Source organism: Equus caballus, chromosome 18 (assembly GCF_041296265.1).
Source record: "Equus caballus isolate H_3958 breed thoroughbred chromosome 18, TB-T2T, whole genome shotgun sequence".
Lineage (NCBI taxonomy): Eukaryota > Metazoa > Chordata > Mammalia > Perissodactyla > Equidae > Equus > Equus caballus.
Genome location: NC_091701.1, coordinates 72,176,207 through 72,202,813, shown reverse-complemented (window position 1 = coordinate 72,202,813; position 26,607 = coordinate 72,176,207). Strand labels below are relative to the sequence as shown.

Genomic DNA, 26,607 nt, shown 5'->3' with positions numbered 1-26,607 from the left:
TGCCCTTAGTGCTTGCTGTCCCCATATATCCTATGGCCCCTGGTTATGGGCTGCCCCACCACTGAAATGTGCTGCAGTGGAAACGTGTCAGTGTGCCAGCCACTCAGTCATCAAGGTTCTCTGCAGGGGCCCAAAAAAGGATGAGTCATAAAGATAAATAAATAGAAAGAGCCCAATAAATACAAGCAAAATGCAATCAATCAACACAAATATTGTGGAGGAGAACTTACAGTTTAAGTTACAGAGGAAATTTAGTAAAAATCAGTAACACTAAAAAATGTATGACTTTTGTTCAACCGAAGTCATTTATTTGCTACCTGAAAGGCATGGTTTGTGTGTTATTGGAGGTTAAGATTAAAATAGAAGAAATGTTAGTTATTAAATTATATCATGAAATGAATGTAAACTTTGCCGTTAGTGTTTTGATCAAATACAATACTGTAAGATAGGAAGAGTATTATCTTAAAATTTTCCTACCCTAAAATAGAATTATGCATGTTTTTGTTATTTGAACTTTGAAAGTTGTGATTATAATCCTAAATACTGGTAATACTGTATCAACATCAACTGTATGACTTGATAGGAGAATATTCAGAAAGATGGACATGAGTTTATTTATTTAATGTTTACTTCATTTTATGTAATAATACTTGAAACAAATCTCTGTATAAACCAAACTTTCGTAAAATTAATTATACTAGAATTCTATAGTTAAAGGACCTATAAGTGAGTCATTTTGTGATGCACTTAATCATCTCTAATTAATTTGCTTTATAAATTTAGCCTTTCATAGATTGTTTCCTTACAACAGGGCAAAACCCTTATAACATGTATATATTTTCATTTAGAAAAGGATGAAGTGGAATTTTTCTCTTGCCCCAAAAAGTAAAAAGTAGATGCTTATATTCTCCTAGTTAATATAATTTTAAAAATTAAAAAAAAAGGAATTTCTTTTTTGGTATTCAATCAAATCCCACATTGCTAAGGAAATTTTATAGATATTTTGATGCTTAGAAAAGGGCAGCTGTGCTGGGACTGGTAAATAAAGGAGGTGAATTTTCAATTCTGTAAAACTGCTGAATTAAGAACAAACAAAAAAAACACGTTACTTCCGCTCATTCCCGAATAAGCAGTTTTCTTTGGGTGACACTTTGTTTGCTTTGCTGTAAGACTTGATTATCTTCCTCAGCTGGTTTTACATTTTCTTTTTCTCAATATGTTAATATTCAGGACAGCTTTTGTCCACACTCTCCAAAGCTTTGAAGATCAACATAAATCTGTATTCTCTTAGGAAGGATAATGAGATGACCTGTGTAGTAGAGGCCACTGGATTAAGTGATTGGTACAAAAAGCCATCATTTTCAGTCTTACAGTTTCCTAATAAAGGTTCTTTTAGAACTATGCCAAGAGAAAAGGCTCAGAGGTTAAAAATAGAATGTAAATGATATTGTTGACATAACTGGCTTGATTGAAGTGTCTTGGTTCCTTGGGGTATAAATGTGGAATAATTTTGTTTTGATACCTGTTGCCAACTATGCTTAGCCAAAGCCCCTTTTTTTCTGGGAGACGCTCCTTTTTGACCTTTCAGTCTAATTTCAGAATTTTTCAGTCACTTTTGGTTATTAAGATAGTTTTGTTTATGAATACTTAGTTGTGCTTGTTTTAAGAGCTCAATTTTCATCTTCTATTCAGAGCTCTTCTCCTCCCCACAGTGCAGGTAAACCTGAGGCTCTAGGGATGGGAAGGTGTGGGGACTGCTCTCCCACGCTAATCTCCTTCCTGTGCTTATCATCTGGTGCTGGGACAGAGAAAAGGTGAAGAAAAGGAGGGAGGAAGGGATGGGGAGAAAGATAGGAAGAGGGAGAAGGAGAGAGAGAAAGAAAATGAGAGAGGTAGAGAGCATTTACTGATGTAATTGACCCAGCCAAATTGGCTGTTCTTTTTTCAATGGTCGTATGATGGACAGCCTCCTGTCAGTGGTGTCCAGGCACTGTCCTTTACTGTTGGATATCGCACCTAGTCTAGCTTTTGACCAGTTGTGGACTGATAAAGTCCACAGATTGACCGAGTGCGGACAGGTGAAGACCTTGACAAACTCTAGCTGCTGAGGGACCCTATCTTGAGCATCTCCCCCGGGTTTGGTCATCCTCTGCAAGATTTGACTGCATCTTCAAATTGACCTACTGATGATGGCCTTTGCCACATTCCTTTCATGTGTGTGTCTTTGCCCCATGCTACAGCAGTATTTCACAAATCTGTAGCCCTTAATTTCATCTAGGGTCTGCAGAAAGGTGAGATCCCTCTTCAGTACCTCTTAGTAGCCTTGAGCACACGGTCCTGGCCTCTCCTTCCCCTGGTCGTCTCACCACACCATCTTCTCCCAGGGTTCTTTTCCTGCTCTGGTAGCAATGGAGCAGGTCAGCACACCTGGTGACACAGCAGACTTCCAGTTGGGGAAGAAGATGTTAGCCTCCTCTCTTTACAGATGCTTGAAAATATTCTAGGCACCCTCTTGGGCCCCCTCCCTAAGAGTCACGGATGGGAACCAGCACCATCTGGAGGTGAAAGACATGGATAATCTTTCTTCATGTATGTTGCGCTCATCCCCAAACTTGGCTTTTGACCCACACAAGTCTTCTTTTGTATTCCACACAAGGCAAAAGAAGGCACTTTTGAATCTCTCCCCAAACATTTTCCCCTTGTAGCCTAACCCCATCACAGTAGATATTTCTTCCTGTTACTCAGGCCAAAAACTTAGGAGTCATTCTTTATTTTTATTTTTCCCTTTACTCTAGTAAATATGATCACTTGGTACCAAGCATCTCACTGCTTTCTAGTGAGCTGGAAAGCTAAAAACCACGTCTTCCAGACTCTTTAGCATCTAAGTTTCTGGAATTGAATTAGATTTTGACAATTAGATACACTCATTTGGGATTTGGAAGGCATAAGGGAAGCAGTGGCTGTCTTCTTGCCGTTTTACTTATTTCTGCTGTCAAGCAAGATTATGGACACGTGACTTATTTTTCTTTTCCAACAGAACTTCAATATCTGGTCACCAGTTTTATGGGTATTTAGAGGTGGTGATGATGGTGACTTCCTGATCCCATTCTGATCCCTGGAATCACATCCACCCTGATGTGTTCTTGAATGCACTAGTTCTGGTGGTGGTACCCTTTGGTCCTGATTGGGACAGAGGAGGTAGCACTCCTGGAAGGTTGGTTCCACAGTGTTCTAAGAGTCCGACCTGGAAGCCTACCCTGGTCTGTGCTCCCTCAGATCTTCCAGCGATTTTGTAATCACTTAACTCCCTATGTTAAATGTCTTCTTTGCTTGATGTACCTAGAAGGATTCTGCACTAAACTCGTAATAAATAAACCAGAACCTCAAGGATGGAATCTAGGATTGTTCATGTGACTCAGTTGGGTTTCAGGGTAGTGAAGATCTAGTTACCATCTGAAAATGGAACACTGTGTGGTACCTGGCATGCAGTGCAAAAATCATTAACTTAAATTATGCTCTTGATTTCCTGGAATAAAGAGTCTATTTATAGGCATTGATTTGGTAGACCAAGTGGCTGCTGGAATAGGTCAATATGGTAGGAATTTGAAATATAAGGGATGTGAGATGGGCTGAATTCTTTCAAAAGCACTGGAGAAATTAAAGAAATGGCATAATTCAGAGTTTTAAATTCTCTGCTCAAGACATGGTCAGAGGACTAAAGAGCTTCTCTGATTGTCCTCAAAGAGCCCCTTATTTCTCATAGCTACAACTTTGACAGAGCCAAAAGTGAATTATACGGTGTGATCCACTGGGTTGCCAAATTACAATGGAATTTAACTCACAGCCTTGCCAGATCTGGTATGTGAAGGGTAGTTTACTTATTGGGAAAGAGTGGGGTGGGGAGAACTGGGATTGGGGACATTTGGGTGGATTTGATTGACTCTGGGTACCCTGACCCTCATACTGCTGAGCGCCCCCTGCCACAAGCCTTGGCAGAAGCCTGAGAAATATAGGAGGCAATGTGTTGTAATGGTGCTTGTCTATGGAGAAAAGAACTTAAGTTAAATGTGGTCAGATGTATTGATGTGAATGCACTTACCAGAGATCCTGGTTTCAATGTACTAGTCAAGGAGATGTGAATGGCACTTGGTTTTTTGACCCAAACCTGGCTCTTACCTAAAAGAAATTGAAGTGCCAGAAAATTCTTGATATGATTTAAAGAAATTAGGGACTACTTTAAAGATGTTTCTGTAAAATATAATTGCACCATCCAGAAGTGGAAATGACAGCGTCATTAGGAGTGGCCTTAAAGGGCGGCAGGAAGGGAATCCTTCTAGTGGGTACAACTTCAAGGAATATATTAGTTTGTTTTTTAACCTTGCCTAGAAAGAGAGGTGGTCGGAAGTATGGATCTTCATCTGACCCCAGGGTTGGAAGTGTGGATCTACGTAGATCATGGTCAGTAGCAAACAGTTTGGCTGCATGATCAAAAACTTAGAAGAAACAAGATTGAAGGGCTGGTAACAAGGAGATCTGGGGAAGAGGTAGAAGGGATCAAAGAATAGAATATAATGTGAGCATATTTGTATTTTCATGTAAATGCTCAATAAAAGACAGCACTGCAAAAGGAGGCACTTAATAATATAGTTGACCAGTTGCTCTATTTTGTGAATGTCAACCAGCATTTGCCAGCGTATGCATGGTGAGCTACGAATAGAATAATCATGTAATATGTTGTCCAGCCTCGGGAACTTGTGAGAGTTAAAGTAATTAATAAGCCAGGAAAGCAAGCATAAACCAGAACTGTCCTCATCAAACTGGGATATATGGTCACTCTAGCTATAAACAAAGAAGTCATGATGGCAGTGATGGGAATTATGGAAGGACTTATCATCGTGGACGACCATTCACCAGCCCTGCTGACTGTCCAAGCTGCCAGCTGCAGAAACAAACATAATGCTTCTGTTACAGCACCACACCTGAAGGGACCAGGCAGCCGTTTAGAAGGAATTGAATCCACTGGAGCTCTTTTAACACAGAAGGGGGCAGTGATTTGTCTGTACCAGATGGGTCTTTCCTTTCTCTTCCCAAGCTTCTGCCAACACTGTCATTTATTCATTCACTTACTCAGTGACTTGCTCATTTTGAGTTTCCACACTACACTGCTTCTGCTGAGGAACTCACATTACAAGGGAAATGAGGCAATTGACTGACACTTATGAGATTTACAGGTCCTAATATGAGTGTTGGCCTTATGAAAAATGGAAGGACTCATGTTGAAGACTCAGTTGCTATACCAGCAGGAAGACAGTAGTTTGCGAGTTTGGGGTGCAGTTCTAGAGGATACAGAGCATATGTTCTCAACCAGTTCAAAATGTATTCTCCCATTGTCAGAGTCCATGGGTGCGGGAATTAAGGAGTGAAAAGGAGAGTGACATTTCTCACCAATTCACCCAGTATGCTACTCACAGCAATTTTGCTTCCTGACTTTTGGTTTTGCTGGTTGAAATGTCTTAGTGTCCAGGAGAGAAATACTTCTCTGTATGGGGATATATCAGTGGTTTCATTGAATGGGAAGTTCTTGATCTGCTCACTCCACCCTTTTACCTCTCTGTTCTTACGACTTTCCATCTTACCTACTCTATTCCAGCCACACTGGCTTCCTATTTTTTTTCTTTTTCAAATCACCCATGCCAAACACACCCTGACCTGGAGCCCGTGCACTGACTGGACCCTCTTCCTGAAATGCTGTGCCTCCAGATGTCTGCAGAGCTGATTAATGGTTTTGCTTCCTTGAAGTCTTTTCTCGAATACTACCTTTGTGAAGAGGCTCGCACGGAGCCCCCTGTTCAAAACTGAAGGCTGCCCTTTGCCTTCGCAGCATCCCGAGCCCCCTTTTCTTGCTTGTAGCATCCATCACCTTCTAACTATGAATTATTATGTTTGTTATTTGTCGTCGTCTCCCCATGGAGGCTGGGATCTTTGTTTTTTCACTGTTGTTGCCAAACACTAAGAAGAGTGCCTGTTGTGTAGCCAACCCTCAAGTATTTGTTGACTGAGTGAATGAATAATTGAATTGAGATGGATCCTCGAATTATTGCTAGTTCTAAGGATTCTGAGTTTATTCTGAAAAACTTTCTCTGAAAATTCAATTTTAGGTAAGTGGGCCCTAAGATCTGGATTAATTCTATAAACATCCTGGGTCTTGAAAGAATTTCTATTCCTGGTGAGGTCAAAGGATTTCAAAGTTGTAAGGGGCTGAAAGGTCTACTCAGTGAACCCACATTTCCTGTCTTAGTGCTTAAAGGGTTTAATGTGGACCTTACCAGTTTTCTGTTGTTCGGGGACTTGATTAGGAAGTTTAGGCTTCCAAAGTTTACTGAACCGGCCTGAGCATAACTCCATCACGGAGTCTGAAACAGTACTTTCTGTGAAGCTTCCTGGTAGCAGTAATGAGTATGCTCTCTCCGTAGACCCAAATTAGGTTTCAGGTCCCTGTTATCACAGGCTTTTGGTGTAGAAATGTAAATCAACCAGGAGCCTGTCGTTCGAGCTGATGGGAGTGTGGTGCTTGTGAAGCCAAAGGGGACACAGAAAATCTGTAAAATTATTTCTTTAAGCAAAAAATATAAAAGTTAATAGTTCCTTCTCCTCCCCTCCAGGAGACAGAAAAGTAATTAAAGTGTCAAGGGAGTCATACTAAGTTTCAAATTTCTAGTAGTTTCCTATTATAGCGTTGTTATGTCCTGAGAACACAGCTAATAAGTAGCAGCCTGGTACCACACCCAGGCTTGTACTCTCCTGGAGTTCTGTGTCTCTACAGGCTTAACTCATCCTGCATTTGCTCAAGCATTCAACAAATATTTATGGGAATGCCTACCCTGTACCAGGATTTTATGGCAATGCTTAAGGGGACTTAAAGCCAGTTTTATTTTACTGTGATAAATATCTTACCTGGAGGATGACAGGTTATAAAATGTTCATTTTAATTCCATAGACCTGATGGAGCGATGTAAGCGCCTCATTCCTTCCATCCCCCCAGGTAGTTGTCTGTCTGTCTGTCTCTCTCCAAGAAGCACTTATGCAAGGGAAAACGAAAACAGTAGTTTCAAGTCTGTGTGTTCTAGGCACTATGTTAGGTGTGTCAAATATGTTATCTAATTTGTCCTTATAACAACTTTGAGCAGAGGGCTCTTACCTTCGTTTTAAAGATAAGAAAATTGAGACTTGGGTTAAGTAAATGACCCAGGGTCACCCAGGTTATAAGGAGCAATGTGGGTTAGGGACAGAGCTGTGTTTCCTTTATCTGATGCAGTCTCTGTTATGTTCCCCATCCCATGGGAAGAGAGTGAAATTAGTTTCCAGTTGTGAGACGGTTACTTGTATATATATTTTTCTTAAGTCCATACGCAAAGGTATATAGATTATTGCCCATGTTCATTTAGAACTGGCACATTTGGCTCAGATTCATTGAGCTAGTCTATTTAAATAGGTTTGACCACAAGAATTCAATTTAAACATTTTACTTGGATGCTAAGTTTTTCCAGAGGTATTTAATTGTAATAAGGAAAGAAATATGAACTTTTGTTTTAAAGAACTGAATTTTTTTAGCTTTCAAATCTCAGATCCAAAATAGCAACATTGCAATAAGTTCTTTGGCGAAGAATAAAACAAATATTGTTAATTTGTGAAGGGAGTTTTTCACATGTATCAGCGACCATTCAGCTTTTTTTTCCAACAAAGAAAGGCATACTTTTCCAGAAGGTGGCACTCTAAGAACACCATTTTGGTTTTTGGTTTTTGGCTTTAGGCATACATGAGTTCTACCCTATCCTTTATTGAATGAGTTACACGTTTAAATTATGACCTGAGTCCCTGTCATGCTTTTTTTGTGTATGCATTTTAAAAAATACTTATTTGAAATATAAAACTGTTAGGAAATATAATAAAATGCCTTTTAAAAATTGTGTCCCTTTAAAGATAAGTTAATCTAATCATAGGTTACATATTTCATATGAACCTGTTTTATTGTGAAAACAAGTATTAATGATAATTATTTTGTTCTTTGAGTAAATTGCTGTGTTTCCAAGTTACGTTGTTATAATTCAAAACAAAGCAGGAAATTATATCTATCATTTTCAGCCACATTCTACGTATATTAACAAAAACATATTTTAGAGACTCTTGCAATAGAAATAAAATTTCCGTATGAAACCATTTACAGCTGACATTTTTGGTTGATCTCGCAGTCGTGGCTGAATGCCAAAAATAAGTTTAATTAGTTAATCTTGAAATTCTATGATTAATTTTTAACAATATTCTCTTGACTTAATTTCATAGAAATTTTCTGAAATGCCCTATCACTTATATTTATAAATGTGCTGGTGTGTTCTCATGAGGTTTATTATTTGATCTGGTGATCAAAATCTCTAATGTGTTTTAGCACCTCTTTCTAACAGCTTTAAGCTTATTTAGTAAAGAACTTTTCTTCTTTTGCCCTTGGTGTCAATGGTGAATGCTGATTTTGGAGTTAGGAGACCAAGGCTAGACCTGGATGGCATCTGTCATATGTTAAAGGAAAAAGAAAGTGAAGAGAATTTTAGTTCAGCTATATTTAGATTGTATTTTAATATGTATTTCTAAGGGTTTTCATAAACCCAGCAGTTACTTGTATGGATATTTTGAGAAATCAATAAACTATTTACTTTTTAAAAATATCAGTTCATAAGATCAGCTTTTGGTTGTAATTCTTATTTTGAATCCCACGGCATAAAAGAAAGCTCTTTTTTAAATACTTGATTGTGTTTGAATCTCTTTAAAGCAAGCAGCTCACAGTGATGCTTTCATGTGATAGAATGTTCAGAAATCCATGCCCTGTGGGTAGAACAGTCTTAGTCTCTCGAGAGAGTTCAGGAAGAACAGACCTTGAACCTGAGTCCTTCAGCAAGCAGAGTGCTGTACTGTGGCTCCAAATGCAGTTCTTTGCAATGTGAGATCTTTATTGAAAACTCCTTCCTCCCCACCCTGAACTCTTACATTTTTATCTACAGTTATAAAACAGGGATGATGTTATTTTACTATGATTGATAGCAATAGTATTTATAATTATAGGGGCTGGCCCCGTGGCCAAGTGGCTAAGTTTGCGCACTCCTCTTCAGCGGCCCAGGATTTTGCCAGTTCGGATCTTGGGTGCAGACCTGGCACTGCTCATCGGGCCATGCGGAGGCGGCATCACACATGCCACAACTAGAAGGACCTACAACTAAAATATACAACTGGGTACCGGGGGGCTGTGGAGAGAAGAATAAGAAAAAGAATGGGAAGATTGGCAGCAGATGTTAGCTCAAGTGCCAATCTTTAAAAAAAAAAAAAAAGGAGTGTGTGGAAATAAAAAAGATTGCTTCATTAAAAGAAAAAAATTATAATGATGACATCTTTTTAGACTACTTTTCCTCAAACAATAAAAGACAAGTATATCTGATACTGCTTTGTTTCCCCCATCCTTGTTTTTTCTCTCTCTCTCTCCCTCCCTCGCTCACTCATTTTCTGTCTCTGACACTGTCCAACTTGGAGAAATTGTGAACAACATTGCTGAAGATCAAGTCAACATGACTTTTATGTAATTAAAGAGGCTAGTTAGATCTAGAATATGCAAGACTACTTTTTAAAAGTAAACATTTGGGGGCCGGCCGGTGGCGCAGCAAAGTTTGCATGTTCAGCTTCGGCGGCCCGGGGTTTGCTGGTTCAGATCCCAGGTGTGGACATGGCACCGCTTGGCAAGCCATGCTGTGGTAGGCGTCCCACGTATAAAATGGAGGAAGATGGGCACGGATGTTAGCTCAGGGCCAGTCTTCCTCAGCAAAAAGAGGAGGATTGGCAGCAGATGATAGCTCAAGGCTAATCTTCCTCAAAAGAAAAAAATTAAAAAAAATAAAAGTAAACATTCACTTTACATTTTGCATATTTATTTGATTAAAAACGTAAAATCTCAAATGTAATATGAATATAAATCAAATTAGTATCTAATATTTTTGATTTGAGTGTTTTCTCTTATTTTTAGGATAAACATGTTCTGACAGTTGTAACTATTGAGAGAATGCTGGAAAGGCTGAAAAAATCTAATGAACTTTTGGAACTCATTCTTAAAGGACTTAATGAATATTTGGAAAAGAAACGTCTCTTCTTCCCCAGATTCTTTTTCTTGTCTAATGATGAACTTCTTGAGATTCTGTCTGAGACCAAAGATCCCACTAGGTAAGTACCTTACAGATATAACACATGGCTAAATTTATCTGCTTAAATTTAATTTTTAGAATAAGGTGGAACACAAATAAATATATATAATTATGTTTATGTAATAACTTTTTCAAGGCTATTCTAAATATCATCAATAATCAACTTAAAATAATTATTAAAAACACAGATAATATCATTGAATGACATTTTTCCAAATTTTATGGATGTTCGAGTGGATTTCTTATTCTAGCACATATTCTCTTACAGATTTTTCAGGACACTTCACTCTTTTAATTATATTCAGAATAAAAGACAGTGCCTCCGGTGGCTTGCAATGACCCACACAGGTGGTCCACCATTCTCCTTCCTGTTCATCTCCCACACGTTTCCTTCTTGCTCACTCTGCTACAGTCTTTGCAATACCCCTGTGAAAGGAGTAGCCTTCTACCTCAGTGTATTTTCTCTTTGCCTAGGATGCTCCTCACTCAGCTGTCCATAAGACTCCTTTCACCTGCCGTAGGTCTTTGTGGAAACCTGCTCAAACATCTGCCAGTCAGGAGGCCTTTCCTGATCGCTCTGTTTAAAATGGCAACCCCTTCCAGCGCTTCTAGCCACCTTTCCTGGATTATCTTCTCTGCCTTATTTCCCATTGGTGTACTTTTTATCATCTGGCTTACTCTATAATGTACTTATTTGTTTCCTGTTTGATTTCCTCTAGCAGAATATAAGCTCCACGATGGCAGGGAGTTTTGAGTGTTTTTTCTCCCAATGCTGATTCCTCATTCCTTAGAAGAGTGTATAGTATATAGCAGACAGTGAATAGATACTTGTTAAGCAAATTTGTTAATGTTGTATTTTATGCCTTCAAAATAGGAGACAAGTAATCCAGACAAAAAGCTAAATTTAGGCTCAGATTTCCATTTGAATTTTTATACTCTGCTTCTTTTTTGCCTATTTGAATGCTGAATTCAGTTGGTTATTGGTGATGGGCCCAAAGGGGGTGGTTTAGTCAGTTCCATCTGTATTACAATGAATGGATGGAAGTTGGGTACCTTCAAAGCAGTTGACTTAGTAAGCTGTGAAATACTGAACGCACTGAACCCAGCTCATAATTTGCAAGCAGTCTCTGAAGATCCCAGTTGAAATGGATCCTTTTGTGTATTTGAAGATTCTTCAGGTTAGTGTATTATCTGTTAGTCAAGATTGGTTTGTTCCTTACGTTACTTTTAACATCTTTCAGTTCAGTGTGCTGGAAATAAAGCCTCATGGACATCTCCTCTGTAGCTCTTAGTATAATTGTAATTTCACAGATTTTTTGTGATCTTCAATTAATGATGACCTCTCACTGGACTGTATAATCCATGCAGGCAAGGAGTGTATGTTTTTTTTTTACCCCCTCTCCCCCCGGCACTTCATCTCCAGCAGCATCTAGCAGGGGCCTAATGCATAGTGCACAGTTATGAATTTTGAGTGACGATTGGTGCACAAAGAATATTGATATTTAAGGAATTGCTTTAATTTGGTTAATTCTCTTAAGCATTTTTTTTTCCTCACAGAGTGCAGCCTCACTTGAAGAAATGTTTTGAAGGAATTGCAAAGGTAGAATTTACAGAAACTTTAGACATTACTCACATGAAGAGTAGTGAAGGAGAGGTTGTGGAACTCGTGGACACCATTTCAACAGCCAAAGCCAGAGGGCAAGTGGAGAAGTGGTTGGTTGAGTTAGAGAGAACTATGATTAAATCCATCCACAAGGTAGCTGGCTGTGTTTATTATTATTTCTAGTAAAGGTGATAGAATTTTAATGTATCATTAATAAATGTGTTGTTATTTAAACAGAAATTGAGTCATGAATTACCAATTCAATTGTAATAGATAGCTTGAAGGCAAAGATATGGTCTATGATATTAATTTTATAGTGACTCATTTGAAAAGTGGGACAAAATACCATCTATATTACAGAAAACTTGAGTTTCAGTCATGAGTCTGTCTCATTTCTGGCAGCCACATGCTCGTGCTTTCATCATTAATTAGGCACACTTTGGTCTGCACAGTCTGTCTTTAGTCTTGCTTTGGAAGCGCCTCTCTGCAGTTTCACTTCAATCTTCTTGACGTGTGTTTCCACGGTGAATCCTCTTGTTCTGTGTATATGTTATATATGTACCAAAATGTTAGAAAATCATAAGCACTTCCTACAATTAGTGATAATTTCCTATTTTCCACATCTCATAAAACATATTGTCAACTCAATCATTTGTAATTATGTTTGTTGGTAGAGAATTTCAAGTCATGGCAACAAATAGAGATTAATTGAGCACTTAAATCCATTTTTTACTATAATGTGGACTTAGCATTCAAGTTCTTCATCAAGAATAAAAATCATAATTGAGCAAAGGAGCATGAGGGCAAGAATGAGAAGGAAATATGGTATCAGTTCCTAATCAACAAGAGTTTTCATTAATTTTTCAGATTCTTTCATATATTATTGAAAAACTTCATTGGAATCTAGGTGTTTAATGTAAATCATGTGTCTTAATGATTCTTTCTCTTCTTAAATATAGTTTTAATATCTGCCTGCATAATATTTTTCCAATAGATAGAAAATCTTTTGGACAGTTTCCCATTTCTTCCTGTTATGGATTAAATTATAATGACTGTCCTTATGCATATAGCTGGTTTCTTTGAATTATTTTCTTATGATTACCTCTCATGTGTAGGATCACTGGGCTGAAGAGGATGAGCTTTCCTAGGCCTTGATGAGTATTGACAATTAGCACTCCCATTTATGTAGCTGTTAACAGTGCAGATGAATTCCACTTTGACCACTACTTAGCAGCATTGAACTGGGTCATATGGTTTGTTAATTGATGTATACAGGGATAACTCATTATTTTAGATGTATCTGATACTATTTCAACTATTCTTTTACTTTTGTCAAAGTGCTTAGAAAAAATATTTTGTTTGCCATTTTAGAGCATTAACATGGGGTGGCAAAGAATTGTGTAGGAAATATCATCCCCAAATGTTCATGTGTAAATTTGTGTTGGTGAAATATGCAAGCAAATGTGTGTAAACTATTACAAATAGGAGATATGTGTGTTATTGTGTTGTGCTATATGTATTTGCGTGCTTGAAAGGCTACTGCATGCCTAAATTAAGTGAATTTTGTGTTAATATTGCAAATAATAAAAAAACATGTTCTTGGCAATTTGCCCCTTTATCTTACTAGATTATCATGGGTTTAATGTAGCTTAATTAATATGCTTATTGTATATATATACACAAATATACTTAATTACATATATAGTATATAATATATACACATACACACATATATACTCATATACACACATATATACATGTGGCATACATTGCTATAATAATATTTTTTACATACAATATGGTAGAACTTTATGTGGTCATATCTTTCCTCATCCAACTATATAGAAATTTGTGAGTTCGATTTTAATGTCTTCCCCTAGTTCTCTCTACAGTGTCCTTCTAGAATGCATGTTTATTCCATCCTTGACATTTCTCTACTATATCTTCTATTCTTTTCTGTGTTTCTCCCATCTTTCAGTTGCTCATTTTCACCTGACCTTTCTTGTGGCTTCTTCTAGCCTTTTAAATTTTCTTTATTATCAGTGGCCAACACTGCCCTTCATCTCTGTTCAGCTCTATAAATATCTTAGCTAGACTAGAAATCCAGAAAGTTTCACTCATCCTTATATATTTCTCAGAAAAGTCTAATTTTGACAATCTTTTCTGAAATTCAAACATTAAGTAAGTATCACCTCACGGACGATTTCACTATTTTTAGTTGATACATAAAATAGATTAGAATGTTTCCCACTGATGGCTGGTAGAAAAAGTGGATATATCAATCCACTGAAAACAAATGTAGCAAAGTACATAAATTAGACTTCCTGACTTTACAGCTTTCAGCTTTCCATGGTGACTTATACATCCATCCCTGTCATCACTGCCTTGGGCATCAAACTATAGGACTGAGAGGGAGTGAGGTCTGGAAAAACAGGTGGAACTTCGGAGGAATTGTGTGGTTTGCCTGCGTGTGCATGTACACGTATGCACATGGCTAAGTGGGGATTTGATTAGGTTCAAAGAAAATTATTATCTATGAATTCGATTGATTCCATTTTGGAATTGTTTGAATTTATATTTTGCAATAAAATTGCTTGTGCTTGTTGAATTCCAATGTATCTAGGATGTCTTTGGCTACAAGTGGTCAAATAAATATTTGATATAATGTGGTTCACACAAATTGGTCATGTATCAGCAAAATAAAATGCTATATAATATATTTGTTTTGCTGACAAGTGTGTGAATAAACTTAAATTTAAGTAGTGTAATCACTTGCTTTGAGTCTTCGTAATTGGCTAAGATGTAAAAAATTGAGCAGTATGAGTTCATCTGTTTAAGAGTTTAGCTCTTCATTGTACAGCTCATTCAAGTAAAGTGTGAAACTGTTCATCTGTGACATTTTCTTTTTCACTCAGGTAATTGGAAGTGCAATTTTTGCCTATACACAATATGAACGAATTAACTGGGTAAGGGATTGGCCTGGACAGACAGTTCTCTGTGTGTCCCAAACCTTTTGGACAATAGAAGTACAAACAGCTATTTCAGAGGGGCAAGAGGTAAGCTTTTATTACCCCCAGGTTTTTCAGCATTTTTTCAATAGTTATTATTGCCAGAATGCACTTATTCTAAAAAGTAAAATAAAGACCATCCACTCAAAAAGTCAGGAGTAGTTGAGCCTCAATCTTCTCATTGAATACATTTTTGTGCTTTTAAAAAATAGAATGGAGAGCCGTCCTGGTGGCGTAGTGGTTAAGTTCACGTGCCAATTTGGATCCCGGGGGCGGACCTACACAGTGCTTATCAAGCCATGCTGTGGCAGGCATCCCACAAATAGAACAGAGGAAGATGGACACAGATGTTAGCTCAGGGTCAATCTCCCTCAAAAAAAAGAACGATAATAGGACTAAGAAACTTCCTAAACTCAGAAAGATTAGGAGGAAAGAATATAATACAATTCTCTTTTATGCCTTGAGTAAAACTAGCCTATGAATCAAGACAAGGTATCAGTTGACTTATTTTGACTATTTTTATTTTTAATGTATTGACTTTGAATAAATAATTATTAATATTTTGAAGATGCTTAATTTTATATATTCTAATATATTAGATATATGAATTTAATAATATTAGTAATTGGATTGCTATTATTAATTAAAAAAAGAAACTACATTCAATGCAACGTTCTTGTCCTTGAGGTAGGATTTCAAGCTGGTCAACTTTCAGTTGTCTGATAAACCAATTGGAATCCAGCAATTGTAAATCTTTTGTTTAAACCTATGAGTTTTTAGTGTATTTTTGATGTGGAGTTTGATATTATTGTCTTTCAGGTACTGTTGAACAGTGGTGGGTGTTGGGGTTTGAGAGAGAGTCATATTCTCTGTAAGCAGGCAGATCCCACAGAGGAAGGAGCTGAGTGACACATGCTTAGTTTACTCCAACTTGCCAGTGGTCACTGATGTTTCCTCTGTGGGAAGGGATAAGGGCATAGGCCAGGTGGTCAGGGATTTTCAGGATAAAGTCTTTCTTCATGGAAACCAGAGCACTGGGGATGAGGGGTTCCCCAACCGCAGTAAGCCCTTGGGGTTACTTCTGGCCTCTTGGCTGTCTGGCCCCAAGTGCATTTGTCTTTTTTCCTCAGTGGAGCCAGAGAATTGATCTCGTCTTTTCACTTTTAAGCTACCCCCCACCAACCATCCCACGCAGAGGGATTCCTCCATCGCCACTGTGGGCTACTGGGATACATGTAGCCTCCTGAATCTCCCTCCTTGCTTGCTGGCCCCTAAAACCACCATACCAACTTTATCACTCACCACTGTGGGGAAGCAGTCTGGAGGGAACAAAGAAGCAAATGTGAGCAAATCAGACAATCTGTAGACATCTTCCAAATTCCTTCAGTTTAAATGTGGTGTTTATCAAACCTCTACCCTTCTGTCAAAACCATTTTTTTCTCTGCTCCTACTCCAATCAAGCTGGAACAGGTGGGAGTTGAGGTGGAGCTAAAGTATAAATTACAGTCCTTTCATGCTGCCACTTCTCTCTCAAGTGTAATTTGAATCTCAAGGGATGCGCAATTTAGGTCACTCCACTTCAATGTGTCCTCTGCTCAAAACTATCTGCCTATGATTCTTACCATACTGCATACAGACACAAATAGTTTTTTTGGTTTACAAGAGTATCCACTGATACTTAGATGGAGTTATTTATTTAGTATTCCTTTATTGGTCTATTCAGTTTTTTTTGAATCACATAATATGGTGCAGGTATGGAGGCATTCACAGAGAAAGCCAAAATGAGAACCCATCCTACAATAGCACCATGTTATACTGTCACACTCCCAGAGGACCCGTGCACTTCAGGATCTGTGTTTCCATTTATTTGTTCAGTGAATGTTGATTGTGGAACTCCTCCATATGAAGCATTACAGGTGCTATAAAATGAATGAAAGAACCACCACTGCCACAGAGCTCAGAATATTGCAAATATTGATGTGATTTTGAGTCAGTATGTCATTGTGTATGTAGAAGGATCTACGTATGATGAAAATATTTGATTACAGATAGGGTTTATTTTGGCTGAATATAATAGTGGTTACCTGCAGATTCATTAACTCACTGTACAGAATGGTTTACAAGGAATAAAATGTAACAAAAATACTATCAATATCATGATTTTTTTCAATCTAGCTAATCTGAATTCTTGTTGATTCATATAATGTAGTTCCTAAAGAACTCAGTTTCACAGTTTAAGCTAAATTTTAGTTCTAAGTCTGTTTTTCTAGTATAGGAAAACACATTCTGCTAGTGTAAATACAAACAAATTCTTCTGGACATATAATTTGTACTGTCAGGTCCAAGCATTAAATTTTTATTTTATATCTTGTATTGAACTACAGAACCTGAGAACTGGTAAGACTCACAGAGATCTTTACTTTTGCTGATAAGGAAACTAAGATGCACCTGCTGGCATAGCTTGTCTTCCTAGAGTCAAAACCGTTCTTACTAACTTATATACTCAGTATTCTTAAATTCACTAATTGGCTCCAAGAAGTTAAGCAGTTATGGTTATTTAAACATGCATGGGACAGAATTTTATTTTTCACTGCTTAAGAAGCAAATTAATAGTTATTAATCTTGTAAATAATATAAAGGAAATAGTGTTCAAGCACCAAACCTTTGAAAAAATGACTTCCTTAAAATTTTTTTTAAAAAAGATAAAATATTTCAAGGAATAAGAAAAGTGCCCCTTAGAGAAACAGCTTGCAATCCTCAACTCTGTCCTTTAAACTTTTCCTCATTCTTGGACATCCGTACTTTTAGTTTCTTTGCTACCCTTACCTGGCCCTGAAGGAGTAGAATAAACCCATTGGTGCACAATGCTTATTAAACGTTATCAGGGAAGAAGGAGGCCGCGTCAACCTGCTGGGCATACGGACACTGCCCTTAAGCACAGCAGCTTTCATCGATTCTAATTTGATTTTCATAAACCCTCTTCTCGTTTCTACCTTACTAATTAGACTTACCCACCAGAAAAGAGACCCCGAAGCAAGCCTGGTCCTTAGAACTGGCATTAGCTCACCATCGACTAAAATGTTACATGTTTTGTTTATTAGGGTCGTTACATTTCAAGTGACACAGACCCCACTCAGAAAGCTTACACAAGAGTACTCGAAGGACTCATGGGATCCAAGGAGGAGCAGTCGGAATCAGGGTCTCAGGGCTTCCTCGCTGCTGCAGTCTCTCTTTCATTGTCTGTCTTTCACCTCTGCTGATCTCAGGCAGGCTTTATTCTGCAGTGGAAATGGAGGCCTGCAGTAGCTTCAGACTGGCATGCTCAGAGTCTACCAAGCCTACTGAACGGCACTCGTTTCTCTATCTGTATAGCAGCCCCGGGGAAGAACTATGATTGACTCTTGTTGGGTCTCACATCCCCTCCTTCATGTTGCCATAGAGATGGGGCAATATGATTGACAGCTCACCAGAACCACAGAGCATAGAAGAGTGGAAATAGGAGAGAAGAGGATGTTGGGTAGATACAAACCACGTATGTCCACTGTATCTGACCAGATTGCGCTTGTTCACCTAATACCTTTGTAGTAAGAAAAATTGATTATTTTTAAATTATGTTGTATGGAAAACTATGATAAGAATGAAGAGACTAGTCTGTATACATGCTAGCTCAAGATGGTTTTGGTCAAAAGGATTCTGATCACATTGAGTAATCATATCTTATTTTCTTTCAGGCTCTTGAGCAATACTTGGAAAAATGTAACAAACAAATTGATGATATTGTCACCTTGGTCCGTGGCAAACTGTCCAAGCAGAATCGCGTTACTCTGGGAGCCCTCGTGGTGCTGGATGTCCATGCTAGAGATGTCCTCACATCACTTGTTAAAAAACAAGTTAATGATGACTCGGACTTCGAATGGTTAAGTCAGCTTAGGTACTATTGGCAAGTAAGTGATACCACTGAATGTTATTACACAGCAATTTCAGCTCATAGCGTTTTAATTTGTGCTGGCTTGCTCACATGGGAAATGATGTCAGTAATATAGGCTTTTTGCTGATGGCTGACTATACCCAAACACGCTTTCTCCAGACTGAAGATTAAGGCAGCCAAAAACTATATCTATAGCATCTGTACAAAAATTATATCTATATCCAAATCCATATCCAAATGCATAGCTACATAGAGATACATACACATATATAGACACACAAATTATGAGTAATTATAAAAAACTACTCATTTGAAATGAATCATTATGCTTGCTGAATCTGCAAAATGTTGGAACTAGTCAGTTTAAAACTATGTTTTTAGATTCTTGATACATCTAAAGAATGTACAAATCAGACTACTTTAGTCTGATTTAGTCATCAAAGTTGCCTTTTGTTGATCAATTCAAGAAACTAGAAACATGATCTGGAAGGAGGGTTTATCAGGGCCTCTGGGTGGGTGGTGTTGGCAGCTACTATCAAGAAGCCAGGAGGAGCAGGCACCGTTAGTACAGTGGGCGAGGCTGGGCCTGTTGAGAGTGTGAAGAGAGAGCTGGTGACTGGAGATATGGACTTGAAAGTTCTCATCAGATTCACTCTTGTGAAAGGCTTGGGTGGTATCTGGTGGGAGGAGGGGAGAAACAAGAACCAGAAGTCTGGAAACCTATATGAGAGGCGGTGTATGTGGTGATTAGGACCTCAGACTGTGGAATCATTGTTTTACATGCCAGATCCTCCCTTTACCAGATGTATAACTTGGACAAGTTACTTACTCTCTCTAAGCGTCAGTTTCCTTATCTGTAAATTGATGATAATTATATCCACTCTATACTGAAAACAAATTGAACAAATGATTGAAAATATAGGAGAATAATGAACTATCAGAAAGGGAAATTAAGAAAAAAGTCCCGTTTACAATTGCATCAAAAAGAATAGGGGGCTGGCCCGGTGGCCAAGTGGTTAAGTTCCCGTGCTCTGATCGGCGGCCCAGGGTTTTGCCGGTTTGGTTCCTGGGCGTGGACATGGCACTGCTCATCAAGCCATGCTGAGGCGGCATCCTGCATGCCACAACTAGAAGGACCCACAACTGAAAATACACAACTACATACCAGGGGGCTTTGGGGAGAAAAAGGAAAAATAAAATCTTTAAAAAAAAAGAATAGAATACTCAGGAATAAATTTAACCAAGGAGATGAAAGACTTGTTCACTGAAAATTATAAGATATTGATGAAAGAAATTGAAGAAGACCAAAAAGAAAGCTATTCCATGGTCATGGATTGGAAGAATTAATACTGTTAAAATGTCCACACTACCCAAAGCAATCTACAGATTCAATAGAATCACTATCAAAATGCCAATGGCATTTTCCACAAAAATAGAACAAACGATCCTAAAATTTGCGTGGAACCACAAAAGACCCCAAATAACCAAAGCAATCTTGAGATAGAAGAGCAAGGCTGGAGACATCACATTCCCTGATTTCAAACCATATTACAAAGCTATAGTAATTAGAACAGTATGATATTGGCATAAAAACAGACACATATATTAATAGAACAGCATAGAGATCCCAGAAATAAACCCACACATATGTGGCAAATTAATTTACGACAAAGGAGCTAGGAATATACAATGGAGAAAGGGCAGTCTCTTCAATAAACGGTGTTGGGAAAACTGGACAGCCACATGCAAAAGAATGAAACTGGACCATTGTCTTACACTATATGCAAAATTAAATCAAAATGGATTAAAGACTTTAAGACCTGCGACCGTAGGACTCCTAGAAGAAAACACAGGTGCTAAGCTCATTGACATTGGTCTTGGTGATGATTTTTTGCATTTGGTACCAAAGCAAAGGCAACAAAAGCAAAAATAAATAAGTGGGACTACATCAAAGTAAAAAGCTTCTACACAGCAAAGGAAACCATCAACAAAATGAAAGGCAACCTACTGAATGGGAGAAAACACTTGCAAATCATATATCTAATAAGGGGTTAATATCCAAAATATATAAAGAACTCATACATCTCCATAGCGAAAAAACAAACAATCTGATTTAAAAATGGGCGGAGGATTTGAATAGACATTTTCCCAAAGAAGTCATACAGATGGCAAACAGGTACATGAAAAGATATTCAACATCACTAACTGTCAGGGAAATGCAAATCAAAACTACAATGAGATATCACCTCACACCCATCAGAATGGCTATTTTCAAAAAAATAAGAGATAACAAACGCTGGTGAGGATGTGGAGAAAAGGGAATGCTTGTGCACTGTTCATGGGAGTGTAAATTGGTGCAGCCACTGTGGGAAACAGTACAGAGCTTCCTCAAAAAATAGACCTACCATATGATCCAGCAATTCCACTTCTGAGTATTTATCTAAAGAAAACAAAAACAGTAACTTGAAAAGAGATATGTACCCACATGTTCATTGCAGCATTATTTACAATAGCCAATATATGGAAACAACTTAAATGTTCATCAATAGACTAATGAATAAAGAAGATGTGGTATACACACACACACACACACACAATGGAATATTATTCAGCCAAAAAAGAAATCTTGATATATTTGCAAAAACATGGATGGGCCTTGAGGGCATTTTGCTAAGTGAAATAAGTCAGACAGAGGAAGATAAATACTGTGTGATCTCACTTATACGTGGAATCTAAAACAAAGCAAAAACAAGCTTATAGATACAGAAAACAGTTTGGTGATTGCCAGTGGCTGGTGGTGGGGTGTGGGTGGGAGAAATGAGTGAAAGGAGTCAAAAGGCACAAGCTTCCAGTTATAAAATAAATAAGTCATGGGATGTAATGTACAGCATGGCAACTACAGTTAATAAAACTGTATTGCATTTTTGAAAGTTGCTAAAGGAGTAGATCTTAAAAGTTCTTATCAGAAGAAAGAAAAATTCTGTAGCTATCTATGGTGATTGATGTTAACTAGACTTATTGTGGTAATCATTCTGCACTATACACAAATATCGAATCATTATGTTGTACACCTTAAACTAATATAATGTATGTCAATTATGCCTTAATAAAAAATTAAATTAAAAGTATTAGCAAGTAAAAGAAAAAAAGAAAATATAAGAGAGAAAAGAAGCAAATATTTTCCAAGGATAGCATATGGGGAAAATGGAAGACAGTGACTTGAATTACTTATCCAAGGAAATTAGATATTGAATTCTTCTACTGAATTAAATGATGTCTGAAAAGTGAATTTTAAAGATATTGTTTACAGCGTGGCTATTATTTATTAAAGAGCTTGAAATTTCACATTATTTAAAAATTTATTGTTTAAGCTAACTTCATTTTATCTGATTTATCCTAGGAAAATCATTTAGAAACAAAGATGATCAATGCTGGTTTACGATATGGATATGAATATCTGGGTAATTCCCCTAGGCTGGTTATTACTCCCCTCACTGACAGATGTTACAGGTAAACTCATTAATTTAAGGATCTATTGGAAATAACTTTAACTCACCCCTAGACCACTAATTTCTTTAAAAGTACTGAATTATCTCCCACAGGTAAATGTGTCCTATGTTATTGTTTCCTATACCTTTATTTCTCCTCTCAATTTGGCCTTCAGTTTCTTTCTCTGCTGGCTTCTTGTACTCAACTCTAGAGCTCTAAGTATTATCAGATAATCCTGGGGTTTTTTTTCCAAACTCTGAAATAGGTGTTCCGATTATTATTATTATTATTTCTCCCCAAAGCCCCAGTACATAGTTGTGTATCCTAGTTGTAAGTCATTCTGGTTCTTCTATGTGGGATGCTGCCACAGGATGGCTTGATGAGCGGTCTGTAGGTCTGTGCCCGGGATCCCAACCAGCGAACCCCAGGCCACTAAAGTGAAGCATGCAAACTTAACCACTTGGCCACAGGCGGCTCCTGCTTTTGTTTTTTACATTGTTCATTTCTCCTTTCTTCTTAAAACTTTCTGACTTTTCCTTTTAGATCATTTGAGGCATCCTGTTCCTTTCCCTGAAAGAGAATTTTCTAGAATTCTGTTGTCATGTGGTGTTTTGTCTCACGCTTCATGGTTTCCTGAATGTTCACATCCACTCTCAGGCTTTAACAGCCTACATCCTGAAGACCCCCAGATCTGTACCTGCAGCCAAGGACGCTCCTGTAAGCTCTCACCACACGCGTTCCTGCCGGATAGCTCCATTAGATATGTCATAGGTGTTGACATTTACATTTTTGTAATCGACTTTCTGCATAATAAAAGGGCTTTAACTACTTTAACTCCAAGTTCTCATCTCCCATATTCCAAATTATTGTCAAATACTAAGTTAAACTTTGTTTTTTCATTTTCTTCCAAAAAATTTAGTCATTTTAACTAGTTGGTTGACTAAACCAGTCTCAGGATGCAAGCAGAAAGCAATTTTATTCTTTCTTATCACTGTTCTTTGAAACTTGCTCTATCAAATATTTTTCCCCGTTCCTGGATGAAATTTAGGGTAGATTCTCTAGTCTTTCTGGTTACTCTAAGATACTAATGAATAGTGTTATTTTTGTCAGATATTAAGAGTCCATATAAGTCTAATATCAAAGTTAATATCTTTCATCGAGTTTGAAACTTCCCTTCTCCCCAGCTCGAGCCTGACTCCCGCTCAGGGCCTGCATTTGGGAAGGTAAATGTGGTCAGCCCTGTGTCATTTTTATCCCAGTCCTTTGCATCCATCTCCCAGTGGCTTATTTTTGTTTCCTCTAGTGTTGGGGGTCGATGGAGGAGGGAAGAAGGAAAGGGAGAGGTAGGTTTGTATGTGACAGGTGTCCTTCGGGACAACTATCTCTTGGCTGCTTAGAGCCCTCAGTGATGACACAAGCACAGATGTGCCAGATCTCCCAGGGGATGCTTATGTGGGTTCTTGGAGCCCCCAGTCACTGGATTCTCCCACCTGTGGAAAATGCCTTCTCTGGCTGGCTTTTGGTAACTTTGGCTTCAGCCTCTGTCTGAGATCCATCACACACAGACCTCTCTTCTTGGGGTCTTCTCTGATTCTGGGTGGGCCTCCTTTGCAGGGTCCCTGCAAAGAGTCGTTCAGCATGACTCAAATCTGGCTCCCTCCCAGTGGGATCTGGAAATGGTCAGATGATACACACGCCTTTGTTTTGCCAGCAGTTAAGAGTACATCTCTCTTACTGTCCTTGTTTTCTCCCACTCTGCCATCAGGGGAAGCTGCAGGCATTCTCTTGACTTTAAGTATTTTAAGTTGTGACTCAGCTCACAGTTTCTGTGTTCCACAAACTCCTGGGGCCAATGTGCCAAGCTTTCTGAGTAGTTCTCTAAAGCCCCCTTACTTAGCTTGAGAGAGGGACAATGCTGCTCTGTCTTCCTCTGTACAGAGGGAGGAGAGATACACAACACAGTAATAGCTCTTCGCAATGAAATCCTCGCTCCTGGACTCCCATGCAGTCTTCCTAGGCAATCTATGTGCCCTGATGCTAGATGACCAATCTCACTATCTATAAGGTAAATGATCTGGCATATATTGCTCTCAGCTTGGAGTGCAGTCAAAATCTGAAGACAGAAGGAGTCTCTATTTGTATACTGTAACATATTTTTACAGCTAATATTTATATAGGTTTACCAAAAGTTTTATCATTGTCTTTACTCACTCTTGCTTCTTCCTTAGCCTTATTTCTGGTTTAATTTTTCTCCTTACTAGGCAACATCCTTAGTAATTGTTTCAGTGAGGTTCTGCAAGTAGTGAGATATATCAGTCTTTGTCTAAAAATGCCTCTCTTCTTTTTGATCTTCACTCAATTATTAAATGAAATTTTAGCTAGGTATAGAACTGTAGATGAACAGAAATTTTCCCTCAGCTCTCCAAAGATGTTCTGCTGGCATTTGTTGCTACTGTTATTCTAATTATTATTCATTTGAAGGTAATTTTCTCTATTGCAGTTTCTAAGATTTTCTCTTTATTGTTGATGTCCACTGTAATGTTACTAAATGTGGGTGAGTTTTTATTTATCTTATTTGGGAATTTTTCAATTCATGTCTTTCTTCAGTTCTGGCAAATTCTCAGCATTGCCTTTTAAATTTTGCCTTTTCCCCATTCTCCCCCTTCTTTCTTCTATGTCTTTTAACTTCTATGCTTGATCTCTGTATCTCCCTGAGTGGTTTCCTCATATTTATCTTCTAGTGCATAATTCTGTTTCTTTATGTTTCCTGTGATGTTTAATCTGTTCACTGAGTTTTTAAAAGTTCAATGATTATATTTTTCATTGCCAGATCTCAGGTTGCCAGAGTTCTGTTTGTTTGACTTTTTTTTCTCATGATTTTCTGATGTCTGTTGCTTTTTTTTTTTAAATCTCATTGAACAAACCAATAGGATACCAGAGAAGGCAGAGTGCCGTGTATGTAGTAACCCCCCCAGACCTTTGTCCATCTGCCTTTGCCACTGCGAGTCTGACTCCTAACTCTGATCTCTCTTGCTCCAGTTTTAACTGTGAGCTCATTTTAGTAAAGGTTGTTTCTCCGCACAGTCTTACATGTTCTCAGCTCTGGAGGTGTCCATGTGGAACGATTTCACATTTACCTCTGAGGAGGTCTCTAGGGTTTTCTCTGGTCCAGAAAAAAGTTTTCATGGTAATTTCTCAATCTGGGTTCATGTGCCCCTGGGTAGTGGACGTTTAGACTCCACTCCTCTGAATGATGTAGGCTTTTCATTGGGCCCTGCATGAAGGGTAAGCTTCTTGTCTCTTCCATAGTTGACTCTTGTCTGTCTTGAGTCAGTTGCTGGAGTAATTTTAGTTTCCGTTTAGAAACAAGGCAGCCTTTGAAGGCTTCTAGGTTTATATAGGTAAATCCATTCCAGCTCCTCACCTTGCTCCGTTCTAAGTTCCAAGTTATTTTCTGTTTCTCTATGGCCATAAATACACTCGTGTTTATATGCAGATCCAAAACAACATGCACCTCTACACTGTAGCGCCTAATTACTTTATCAGCTTTCCATCTCCTCTTCATTGGTGATTTGCTTTTCATTCTTTCAAAAATGCCATCTATTTCAAAAGTTATTTGTTTTCTTTTCTGTAGCATTTCCATATGCTTGCAGTAGGGGATTGGGTGGTTCAGGATCAGCTGAATTCTCCATGGTGACCAGAAGTCAGCATTGAGTTTCAAAAGTGAATTTGTTCTGATTTTGTCATATATATAGCTTTACAGAAGTAAAATATCGGAACAGACAAAGTAACGCACAGTCAAAAATGTTCAGAGGTTAGTGGGAAGGAAGAAATTATTGAAGAGAAAGTGGAAAATTTGGCTCTCAGGTTAAACTTTTCCTCTTTTCAGAGTGTATATGAAAAAAATCACATTATTGTATGAAGATTGTTTTTTTCTCATGTTTCAGAACCCTGTTTGGAGCCCTTCACCTGCACCTTGGAGGAGCCCCTGAGGGGCCAGCGGGCACTGGAAAGACTGAAACTACCAAAGATTTAGCGAAAGCTGTAGCCAAACAATGTGTTGTTTTCAACTGCTCAGATGGGTTGGATTACCTGGCTTTAGGAAAATTCTTTAAGGTTTGAATTGACTCCTCATTTCTTTGCAATATGATAACTGCTCAGAGAGGAAGGTTATGATGAAACATAATTTAATGCAAGTAAAAGACACTGTATTTTAAGTAAAGTTAAAATTAATGTACTGTCTCAGTAATTCTCAAGAGAAGCAGGGTTGCATCAAGAGCTTGTTTGAGAGCGAGCTCTGCCTCCCCCTCCGTTCCTGCTGTGATGGGCCCGGATCACTAATGA

The 26,607-nt window shown here is 38.1% G+C and overlaps 1 protein-coding gene across 3 annotated transcripts in view; it reads left to right on the top strand.

The window, feature by feature from the left end:
- The window catches only part of DNAH7 (dynein axonemal heavy chain 7), a 235,426-nt gene that overhangs the window by 67,483 nt on the left and 141,336 nt on the right, over nt 1-26,607 (top strand). For all 3 annotated transcript variants that reach the window (XM_070242074.1, XM_023622248.2, XM_023622249.2), the window contains exons 20-25: nt 10,061-10,254; nt 11,793-11,991; nt 14,754-14,894; nt 18,578-18,790; nt 22,175-22,284; nt 26,211-26,379. In XM_070242074.1, the coding sequence (XP_070098175.1) occupies nt 10,061-10,254; nt 11,793-11,991; nt 14,754-14,894; nt 18,578-18,790; nt 22,175-22,284; nt 26,211-26,379 (1,026 nt within the window). The remainder of the gene's footprint in view (nt 1-10,060; nt 10,255-11,792; nt 11,992-14,753; nt 14,895-18,577; nt 18,791-22,174; nt 22,285-26,210; nt 26,380-26,607) is intronic.